Source organism: Micrasema longulum, unplaced genomic scaffold (assembly GCF_059751315.1).
Source record: "Micrasema longulum isolate JH-2025_06_02 unplaced genomic scaffold, ASM5975131v1 h1tg001290l, whole genome shotgun sequence".
NCBI lineage: Eukaryota > Metazoa > Arthropoda > Insecta > Trichoptera > Brachycentridae > Micrasema > Micrasema longulum.
Window position 1 is genome coordinate 187,243 of NW_028278477.1, and position 12,397 is coordinate 199,639.

The window sequence follows — 12,397 nt, forward strand, 5'->3', positions numbered from 1 at the left end:
GACATGAAGGAAACACAAACAAACAAACTTTTGAATTTATAACATTAGTAAGAATTATTAACACAAATGTTCCATGTGTAATGAAAAACAATTGATAATATTTCAGATAATAATAGATAATTTTTTTTATGGAGGACATACTTTAATTTGATTTTATTACAGGGGGTCAAGGGCCAGATGTTACACACACTCACACACATACTGACCGTGTGAACCGATGCTCAAGATCAGGTTCAGAAAACGAAAATGGCACCGCTCGATGGAAGGTTTCCGCCAAAATTCAACAACTTCTTAATACCCTCAAAAGACCCAAGAGAAGACCGTTGCCTGAGTTTTACGAAGATGATGATATAGAATTAGAGATTGCAGCAAATCCTAAGGACCCAAATGCCCCCAAGCCAGAAGGTGGTGTCATGACTCCTGCCATCGGTGAACAGCTGGTGGTCCCATCTGGCCTTCCTAGAAACTTGGAGGCGGCTATTCAGAGATATGGATCCGCTTCGTTTAAAGCGCCAGTCGCTACTGTTCTGGATCCCAATGGAAAGATGAGCAACTCTCTAACTTATGGTCAGTTTTAATTAATTTATTAAGTGATTTCAAAATGTTTATCCAAGTTTCACTTATTCAGAAAATTTACTTTCCACTATTACATTTTTGTGTTTATTTTTATCAATGTTTCTAACTTACATTTATAACTGATCTTTAGTATTATTTTAATATCCATCGTCACTTTTTTTTGTAATTTTCATTATAAATTTAATAAAATATATGATTATTTGAGTCACTAATTTTTATCCTCCATACTGCATTATTTATTTGTCTCGTTTTTTTATGATATAAATTTGTAAAAAAATTTAATGTTTTAACAGAAAATTATTTACTCGCAATGAATTGATGTAAACGCATCTTTCTCACTTCAGCAAATTATGAAATTCTGGTAAATGACCAGTATACCCGTCCTCTGTTTGTTGATGTAAATGTACAGTGATTTTATTGACTTTATTTTGTGACTCCACTTAAAATCCTTTCTCGCTTGTTTCCAGGTAAATTACTTAGTCGCTCACAAAAGATAGCTTATGCGCTACTGAACAAGACATTCTGGAAAGGTAATGAATGTCCCCTGAAAGCTGGAGAGCGCATAGCTCTTGTATATCCAAACAATGACCCTATCAACTTCATGTGTGCCTGGTACGGTTGTCTGCAAGCAGGAGTTGTACCTGTAGCAGTGGAAGTTCCACTCACGAGGAGAGATGCTGGTTCACAACAAATAGGTTTTCTTCTGGGATCTACCGGAATACATGTAGCACTGACTTCGGAAGCATGTTATAAAGGTAAAAGTTATCCTAATTTTCTCATTTTTCTTTTTTCTAGCTATAATGCACTTTTTTAAAAACAAAATATTTATTTATATGGCAGTAAAACTAGATTATGTAAAACAAAATTTTCTGGTTGCTTAACTCAGTCACAAATCAAAATTAATGATTTTGAGAAAGTATTATTTTTCTCTTGCTACTGATTTTTACCTATGAAAAATTCATAAGGGTACATAAAATCTTTTCAAATAAAAAGTAACTTTGGCTTTATTTTGGCTGTGTGTTTCTAGGTTTGCCGAAATCCTCGACAGGAGACGTAGTAGGTTTCAAAGGCTGGCCAAAGTTAACGTGGACAGTGACAGAACACCTGGCACGTGCACCTCGGGACTGGCTACCGCCTGCTCTCCTCTCAGACGACACCCCCGCATACATCGAATACACCTCTGATGGTGACGGCTCAGGTAACATAACTGATATTTACATTAATAATAATAAAAGTTTTTAGCATGTTTTGTACATACATAGTTTTTTTTTTTTTTATATTTTCTTATTATCCTACATATTTTTTTTTTTATATAAGTCTTCCTCACTAGGGCAACCGAGGAGAACTGTACTGTGTTAAAAATTTTATTTACATATTTCACATGTCACTCAAATATTTTTTTAATTTCTTCTATGCTAATTTGCTTCAGCCAGATTTTGATTTCTTTTCTTAAATATTGTTTTTGATTAGTTACTTAATTTTATGTAGAAGCAAAATATTAAACAATTTGAAATGTAATCCTTGCACCTTCAATTAAATGTTGCTTTTAAGGGGGAAATATTGACAATGATATTATTTCTTGCCCTTTTTATATATATTCATGTCCCCGAGCAGGGGGATGACAATGTCCATCTCCAAATCTGTCTAGCAGAATAATTTTAGCATATATTAAACATATCTCAGGCACATCAAAGGCTTAAAAGATTTCTGTTGATGGGGTTTACTGGTACCTTGAGAATGATTTTTAATGATAATGATTTTTTGATCTTTGATTAATTGTATATAAATAAAATGTGTTATTATTTTTTACTATCCATAAGAAATAAAAACATGTACTCCCATGAGTTACTAACAACTTGCTGGAGGAATTTTTGAACTGTTTAATTACTTTTTTCTATCCCTTGTTTTTGATCTCGGCGTTGTATTATCAACAGCCTACTTTGAAACATTCTTGTGTAATGTCTGTACATGTTACAGTAATGGGCGTGACGGTGTCTCGAGCTGCCATGCTGGCTCATTGCCGCGTTCTGACTGCAGCATGTGCGTACACAGAGGGAGAGGTAATGGTGTGTGTACTCGACTTCAAGCGAGAGGTCGGTCTATGGCACGGAGTACTAACAAGTGTCCTTAATGGGATGCACGTAATTTTCATTCCGTACGCTCTCATGAAAGTCAACCCTGCCTCGTGGATGCATATGATCACTAAATACAGGTAACTGGTCTAATACTTTGAAAAAGTTTAATATCACAAAAAAAAAACACGTATTTAATAAAATGGTGAATCGATCAAATTTGCTTAATATAAATAAAAATAGATATTAACTGTTCAAATGCCGAAGTGCATAATGCCAGCTATAAATCTCACTACAAGTTATGTGCCGTAGGTGAGATTTGTGTATTAAAATCTTAAAGCGCAATTTGCCTTATTTTCCTCGCTTTTATTTAGCCAGCGAAATTGAAAAAAAAAAATAATATTATTGATATTTTTTTGTTTATATATTTAACAATGTTTTGAGTATGTCCAAATGTTTGTAGACCCCTTTCCATACTCCCTTCTCAAAAATGTTTTTCCTCTCTGTTACAACAAATTTAGATTTGGTTATATATTTTTTTAAATCTTAGTATACCGTTATTTTTTTTTTCATTCTTCCCTAGCCAACTTCAAAATGGAATTAATTATTTAACAAAATGTTTTTAGGGCAAGTGTAGCAGTAGTGAAATCCCGTGATCTTCATTGGGGTCTGCTGGCCACTAAGGATCATAAGGATATCTCACTGGTTTCACTCCGATTGCTGCTCGTAGCTGACGGTGCTAACCCATGGTCTTTATCTTCTTGCGATCAATTCCTTTCAGTATTTCAATCAAAAGGTTAGTACATTGCTTTTCAATATTTTAAATGAAAAGAAACCTGGGAAAGATAATACATTTGCTTAGAGTATGATGAAAATTCCAAGAAGTTTTGAAACATAAAACGGTAGTTTTTATTTTACTTTACTTGTCTAGTAGTAAATTTCAATGAATTGATTCAATTTACTTCCAGTTCCATGAATATTCGCGATTCCAAATAAAATTCTGCTTTTGTCTATGATCCACTTTCAAAGACTCCTGATAAAGCACTAAATGTAATTCGTTATACTTGATGTTGAACATACAACAATGTTAAAAGTTGCCAAAATTGTTACAAAAAGTTATAACCTAAGTACCTGCTTTTATTTCGACCCATTAATCAAACTTTTCCGGGCATAATTAGACTAATTTTGAGAATACTATAGACTATAGACCATATATTATCTAAACAGTCAACTAGTAACTAGTAACTAGTAACCCGCAGATGTTCAATATACAGCAAATACATTTATGATTCTTGAAATTCCATGAAAACTTGTATGATAATTTTAACGCTAATATTTGGCCACACTTAGTCGACCTCGTGGCGTAATGGTCAGCGTGTTTGCCTACCATGCAAGAGGTCTCGTATTCGATTCCCGACATGGTCAATGTGAAATATTTATTTAAAAGGGTGTTTTCAAACTAGTATATTTCATAGTCTCTGGACTGGTACCCGATACGTAGGACTGATCTTTTCACATTTATGTAACAAAAATGATCAAGATACGCTGCAATTGGTGTACCAATACAGTGCTCTGTGCACCTTTAGGTGCGGAAAGGGAATGATGATGATGATGATGATGAATAGGCCACATGGGATTAAAGGCTTATATAATATGAAGGGTACACGGCAAGAACGGGCTTATTAACAAATAACAAATTTTACAGGAGAGCTAAATGAAGAATAAAAACCTCGTTAATGGTACACTGGGTTCATGTATTTAATGAAATAGGTTTTCATATCGTCGATATACTAGTAAAACCCTGTAAATTAGTGGTCCCCAACCCCTGGGCCGCAGACCGGTACCGGTCCTTGGATCAAATAGTACCAGGCCACCCAAGGCCCTGCTTAAAAATCAAAATTACTATAAATAAAACAAACATACCCAATAAATGATTTAGCATTCTAGTGAGTTGTAAGTGTAACTGTATTTTATTATGAAGGCTTGTTTAAATACAATGAAATTTAAACAAAACAATCTAAAATATATATAATCAACATCCCCCCTCAGCTTGCCGCGATAACATTAATAAACATTGACCAGTCTGCGGCAATAAAAAGGTTGGGGCCACTGCTCTAAATGACAAAAATTGGAAAACAAATTAAAATGCATCTCATTTTTTAAACTTTGTCAACTGATAAAATCCTCTAAATCCTCTGAGGTTAAGTTTCAAATTTATTATGTATAAAAAAGCCCACTAAAAGTAGTTTATAAATAATGTATTTTCGTGAAAATCGTTAATTCCATTTACCAGTTTTTTTTTCGAAATCTCAACCAATAAAACTTAAATTAAGATGGTTTCATGCGTATGCATCAGGTCCAAAATATGAATAAGGAAGACCGGAAAAGACTTATGTTGAGTTAAACATTAAAATAGATTTTTATCAGATTTGGCAATAATGCATTTAGATGGTTTTTTCAGTATACCGACGATATATTTATTTATAATATATACGGCCTAAGCCAATTACAACAGTTACATGAAGAAACATGTATACTAGAAACTGAACAAAAAGAATATAAAACTATGTAGCAAAGACAAACAAGGGCAATAAAATAATGGTATACAATATATTCATAAACACATATGAATATTTGTAGTGGTTGTAATTGGTTTGTAACATGCATTAGACATGCGCTGTGACTGTCGATGAATGTACACAGGTTTGAAGGCGGAGGTGGTTTGCCCGTGTGCGTGCTCCAGCGAGGCCATGACGGTGTGCGTGCGACGCGCCGGGCGGCCCGGGGGGTCCACTGGCCGGGGGGTCCTATCCATGGGGGGGCTGTCCCACGGGGTAGTGCGTGTGGATCAGGAGAACTCCCTCACGTCCCTGACTCTCCAAGACTGTGGCCAGGTCATGCCAGGATGTGAGTTGGACACTTATTCTACTTTTTCTAATACCTATATAGCCGTTAGAACTGCCATAGTAACTGCCCTTTTTATAATTGAAATTTTATTTATTTAGAGCATTCCAATTAGTATAATTATATTACTCAGCATTATTGAAAAAAAAAATAAACATTTTATTTCAAAACCTGGTAAAAAGAGATTCCAGTGTTTTTTTCAAAAATATATAATGTAAAATAAACATTTAATAATTTAAAATCAATATTTGAAGCACCACCTTTGTGATTTTTCATATTAAATAATAATCACATATAAAATACATTTACTTTGAAAAAAATAACTTATTCTTGAATTTATATTTTCAACGGTCAATATATATTTTTTTTACATGTAATCCATACGACTCTGGAAATAGAGAACATAGTCATTTATCAATGCATCAATATTTACAATTTCAACCTACACTGTTTAAAAAAAATATTTAAATTTTACCTACTACCTACATATTTAAAAAAGTGTTATAAGGTTTTTTGTTCTGACTTTTACTGCCAGATTCACAACATTTACATAAACTTATGTTTTAAATTTGAATATACGTAACTCTAGGAGCTTGCGGTGAGGTTTTCGGTTATGGAGGCAGTCAGATGGTACTAGATACATAGGTAAAATAAGTACAATTTAGTTGTTTAAAATAAATTAACTGATGATGGTCTGACATTATTTCAGCATTAAAGAGTTATCAAAATACCTTGGTGTTAACTGATTTTAATTCTTAATTTTTTTTTAAAACAGCCACAATGTATGAAAAATAAACATTAGTGTGTTTTATCAAACTGGTTCCGTAGTGCTTCCAAAGATCTAAATTTGCGCATGTGACTTTTAATTTAGTACCTTAGTACTCCCTCAATGTGGGTTCTTAAGGCCGCCCCGAGGGAAGCAATGGAGTTAGGCAGTTCTCTATTCCAGAATTAATCAGTGTGGAAACTTTGACTTTAGTCTACAGTATGCGTGTAACTGCACAGAAGAAAAGTTGTGCGTAAGGTTTGTCACAATTTTTGTCGCAAGTTATTAATGAATCAAACCAATAGCAGATATCACTACATTTAACATAAAAATAATGAAAAAATATTTGTTTTCCATAATGAATTTGTATAAAGATTAGTTAACTCATAGCTGATTCATAGGTAAAAAAATTAGGTATTGATTGTGTAGTAAATTTTTAGGGAAGCAGTGATCCCATTAAATCTATTAGCGGATGTGTATACTTACGGATGTGTACAGATGTGTATACTTACTTGCACGGTATATACTGTTATTATGTTAGTTTTAATATTATGTAAATGGATGTACCATTTATATAAATTTCACATTTGGCATTAAATTTTTCAGCTGCAATAACTGTTGTTCGCATGGACGGTTCTCCACAACTCTGTCGCACTGATGAAGTGGGAGAGATCTGTGTATTAACTGGCAGCACGGGAACCGGCTACTGGGGTCTACCCGGGCTGACAGCCAATGTATTCCAGCTCAAACCCCTCACTCCCGAGGGAGTCCCTATTGGAGATCAGACCTACACTCGGTCAGGATTGTTGGGCTTCTTGGGACCTGGAGGTAAAAAGGATTATTATATAATGTACTAATTTCTGCTGATTAAAAAAAATAAATCTATGTGAGCTATTTGTTTTCTTGATGCAATAAATCTTAATAAATAAATGCTACGCACACTAACATACTCCTCCCATTTTGTACTGTAATTCCATGGCTTACAGTTGACTTTGGCATGAAAACTTTTTACAATTTCAAATTCTTTGCTAACTCACATGTGATTACCCAATCAAATCTTAATGACCAATTTAATAGTGTGTTTGTGCACAAATTAGTGCACTAAAAAACGCCCAACACTTGCACTGCATAACTAGAGTATTTACATGGTGAACAATCGACACACTGTTGTTTGTTATCCTTATGAAGTTAAAGATTGACGTGTATTTTGGTTTTGGAATTAAAATATGTATAACTAGAACTTAATAATGGATCGTTTTTATTGCATGCACTTGAGTTGTACAAATATGTGAAACAATAATCTCACCTAATTCTTCTCAGGTCTTGTGTTCATATGTGGATCTCGCGATGGATTAATGACCGTCACCGGTCGCAAGCACAACATGGATGACATAATCGCAACAGTCCTAGCAGTAGAACCCATGAAGTTCATCTACCGCGGTCGGATTGCCGTCTTCAGCATCAAAGTTCTGCGAGATGACCGCATATGTGTCATTGCAGAACAGAGGCCAGATTGCAGTGAGGAAGAGGTGAAAATATCTATTCCATCGCATAACTCTCCTAAAATGTGTTTACAACTAGCTTTTTGTATAAATGTAATGCTTATATCTTACTGTTATGTGTTAATGACACAGAAAACATATTTTAGGAGAGTTTCGTTTAAAACATATTTTATTTTGCCTATCTTACTTTTTTAAACTTAAATATTTTAAATACTTTTATATTGCATTTTGTTACTCTTGTTTTTACATTATGTTGGCATACTTACTTTATAAAATGCGAAAATGACTGTATTATACTCTTTTATTTATATTGAAAATTGTCGACCGCTCCTTGTGCATATTATAACATTTATGTTTGAATGCGATACTTTATCCGGATAATAAATACTGTGAACAAGGTGTGATTGCTATGAAAAAATTTACTATAATTTTAAAAAGAAAACACATATATACATAAATATTCACTATTTTACAAATGTTAATTATCTCTGTACTTTGGAAAAATGCGAAATTTCTAATGCGATTCTTTCTGATATTTTTTTGTGATTTTTCAATGAAATGTAATGTTGATTGTATAGTTTTAATAATATGGAATTCATGAATTTTGTTCATTTTAATGCCCTATACTGGTGTAAAATTCGTCAAAAATCTCAATTCTGGGGATTGATTACAATCGGAAGATACAGAAGTCATACCTTCACTATGACGGTATATTTGAAAATAAATTCTTTCAATTGATTATGAAGATACGCTGTATCTTTAAGTTTGAAGGTAAGTCCATCGAAAACTATCGAGGGGACCCATACCACATGGTACACATATCTACGCACTGGGAGTCACAAAAATCACGTTTAAGCAAGAATTTTTTCCTTTAATTGCGATTGATTTAAATTTTAAATTTTTTTGAGGTGGGTTCTTTTTAATACGAGAAATAAGTACATTTTCATTTAACACTAAGCCCGGAGAAAAGTTTGTTAAGATAGCTGTGACACCACCATCTAGCGGTCATGATTTTCAAGTCCAGACAGCCCAATGCTTCAGATTATTGGACGTTTGAGATGGCATAATGTCCATCCATAAAGAGAAAAAAACGTGTAATTGCATAGTTTCGGAAGAAATGTTGCCACTCTATGAATAAATATTACCATTTTATTTGTTTTCATTGATAGTCATATCTTCCTGAAAACACATATCGACATGTCAATCGAGCCGGCTTCATAATAATGGGTCTTACATTAAGAGTGATACAATTTAAAAATGATAAAAAACACAAATTATTCAGTGAGACACAATTTTTTTATATTTATTTGAAAGGTTATATTAAGCCAGTAAGTATGTAAATGTTGGTTTTTAAATGCTCAATTGTTGGTTTATTAGCATAAACTTGTGACTTAACATATCTCAAAAGAAAAAATAACAAGGTGATGTAACCACAAGATCTGGGTGGATAATGAACTGGACTATTTCTTGAGATAATGTAATCACCAAATTTTATTTTCAATAAATCGATTGTTACGGTGGCTGTATGGCAGGTGGCTGGTGGCACCGTCTTGTTGAAACCACAAATCCTCTAGATTATTTTCATCAACAGCAGGAAAGAAAAATTCATTAAACATTGTTCTGTAACGTTCTCCATTAACAGTTACTCTTCGACCATCTTCAAAAAAATATGGACCAATTACTCCACCAGCATGAACTGCACACCATACAGTAACTTTATCTGAATGTAATCGTTGCTGAAGAGTTTCATGTGGTATCTCATCACTCCAAATTCTGCAATTCTGTTTGTTTAGTTTTATGTTCTTTTTGTTCAGTTTCTTGCATTTATGTTTCTTCATGTAACTGTTGTAATTGACTTAGGCTGTATATATAATAAATAAATAAATAACTGTTTAACCAAAAATGAGCTTCATCACTAAACATCAATGAACGGTAAAAAAATGGTTCTGCATTGATTTGTTCTGAAGCAAAATCAGCAAATAAACGACGCTGGTGGTAGTCTGCTGGCTTTAATTCGAGAACCAATGGAATTTTGTAAGGGTCTAAACCCAAATCTTTTCTTAAAATTCTCCATGTTGTTGTTGTTTGAAAAAGATTTAATTCTTGAGAACGACGTTCAATTGATAAATTTGGATTATCTCTTACACTTGCTGCTACTGCATCAATATTATCTTGTGTACGTGCATTTCTTTGTCGTATTGGTGAAAATTCACTTTCAAATTTATCTACAATACGACGAATAGTGAGTCAGTCGATTAACTGAATAATGTCGTCCGTGAATTCTTCTTAAATTTCTTTCAGTATTCACATATGAACACCGGTTTTGATAAAACAATTTAATAATTTCGAAACGTTGAGGCGTGTATCTTTCCATGATTAAATGGCATACTATACTGAACACAAATGACATAAGGAATGTCAAAAAATAATATGCAGTGTTGCCATTATAGCCATTTAAAATTGTATCATCCCTATTGGAAGACCCTTTAATATCTTTTAAATCTAATTATATGGTCTCAATACATACCAATGAAAATAGCGTATGTTATTGCTCCCCGGATATTTATGAAAACATTTAAATCCACATTTTTAATCAAATAATAGGTTACAGTTTGATTTCATGAAATATCCTATCAATTATAGGTACTTGGTAAATAATATTTGAGATGGTTTGGAATTTTTAAATGTTCGTGTATAGAAAATTAGGTTTTTGAGAATAGATAATGCGTAAAACTAGCAAGAAAATTTATAAAGAAATACAAACATCTTTCATGACTCTACAATCAATATTTGTTACACCAGAATTTATGGTTCTTAATAAAATGTACGTACATGTTATTAAATTTATCTTTAATGCGTACTAATAAATAATACTTTTTCAAAAAATGACTTACTTAATTTAAAAGATGTACAGTAATATGGATAACATTTGAGGATGTATGTCAACCAGCCAAATATTATTGTAGTTATTAACATTTTTGTTATATTTATGACGTACCTACATAGGTTTCTTTTAAACTTAGTAAAAAATGGACTCGTAGATTCGGAAATCCTGTTTGATTTTCTTTATCAATATTAATGAAATGAAACTTTATGATTTGGATAATGTCATTTGAATGAACTGTCACTTACATGCAACTGAAGTAATCAAATGCGGCGACACTGTTGATGAGTTGAGTAAACTTAACCCTCGATATTCCCCTTGTATCGCAGTCATTCCAGTGGATGTCCCGAGTGATCCAAGCCATAGAGTCCATCCATCAAGTGGGGACGTACTGCCTGGTGCTTGTGCTGCCTAACTGCCTTCCCAAGACTCCGCTGGGGGGTATCCACCTGTCCGAGTGCAAGCGTCGCTTCCTCGAGGGCACTCTCCACCCTGCCAATGTTCTGCTTTGCCCGCACACCTGCGTCACTAATCTTCCCAAGCCGAGGGAGATACATTCAGGTTGGTCAACCTTCTACTCACTTGTATTTACACATATCCTAATTCACTGCGGAATTCAACTTTTGTATTTTATGTTTTATTGCTTTGCTGCAAGAAATCATTCATTTACCACAATATCTTTGCGTACTGAATTACTCTATCTGCCAAAGATGTTCATAAGCAGCAGTGTGGCCACAGCAGTTAATGGATATAATCTTATTTATGATACCTGATCAATTGGGGATAATCGTAATACAGACATGTTGAATAAAATTTGCTATCTTGCAACATATTTAGATAATGTCTCAGTTAAGTATTTTAACTAGCATTAGTTGTATTTTAATTGTATTTTATTATTGTTTTTTTTCTATGCATATTGGATGTTTGGAATGAATTATTTCTCATAAATATCCCCTAATTATTTTGTTAGTGACTTCTTGCAGCAAATAGATGGTATTCATTCCTCTTATCATTTGTGTCATGTGTTAAAAGATGCTTTAGCTGAATACTTTCTTCTTCTATTTCTGTCAACCTTGAACATAAAACAAATAACATATCGATCCGATTTAGATCAAATTACTTTTCATATCGTATATTGACAGGCTCTTATTCTTTTCTAGAGCTGACAGCGTAAACAAAAATAAAAGAAACACTTTTAAAGTTATTGTTATTCGTCATTCGTCTTTGCTATTAATTTAGCCTAACTATGAAGTTGATACCAAAATCATAATTATTTATTTGTGATATACCAAGTGAAGAACGCATCTTTTACTATACATATTTTACTTTTATTTATTGTACATACTATTTTTTATTATAAAATGGCCATTCAGGTCATCGTAGAGTGTCAAACTATGGGAGATGGATATTGCTGCGTCAAACTCTGGATAGTAACTGAATACTTATTGCGTCTTTGATATTTAGACACAAAGGAAAACCTGTAAGACTCTTGTTTTTGTGTTATACACAATTTTCACCACGGAAAAGTTTTTAAATTCCATTTGTTTTTGTCAATTCTTGATTGAGACGGAAATTGCTGAAAATCTCTAAATTTTTTTATTGCTCATCTTCAATAAATATTTTTTCCTTTTAATTATACAAGACTTCATTTTTTCATTTAGTCCTGTTTCACATCAATACAAATCCATCATTA

General features: G+C 33.1%; 1 protein-coding gene across 11 annotated transcripts in view; it reads left to right on the forward strand.

The window, feature by feature from the left end:
- The window catches only part of DIP2 (disco-interacting protein 2), a 146,691-nt gene that overhangs the window by 127,282 nt on the left and 7,012 nt on the right, over positions 1-12,397 (forward strand). For all 11 annotated transcript variants that reach the window (XM_088234804.1, XM_088234808.1, XM_088234805.1 and 8 more), the window contains 9 exons: positions 163-567; positions 1,044-1,331; positions 1,604-1,774; positions 2,554-2,788; positions 3,275-3,444; positions 5,352-5,555; positions 6,925-7,146; positions 7,639-7,847; positions 11,034-11,265. In XM_088234804.1, coding sequence (XP_088090930.1) covers positions 163-567; positions 1,044-1,331; positions 1,604-1,774; positions 2,554-2,788; positions 3,275-3,444; positions 5,352-5,555; positions 6,925-7,146; positions 7,639-7,847; positions 11,034-11,265 — 2,136 coding nt within the window. The remainder of the gene's footprint in view (positions 1-162; positions 568-1,043; positions 1,332-1,603; positions 1,775-2,553; positions 2,789-3,274; positions 3,445-5,351; positions 5,556-6,924; positions 7,147-7,638; positions 7,848-11,033; positions 11,266-12,397) is intronic.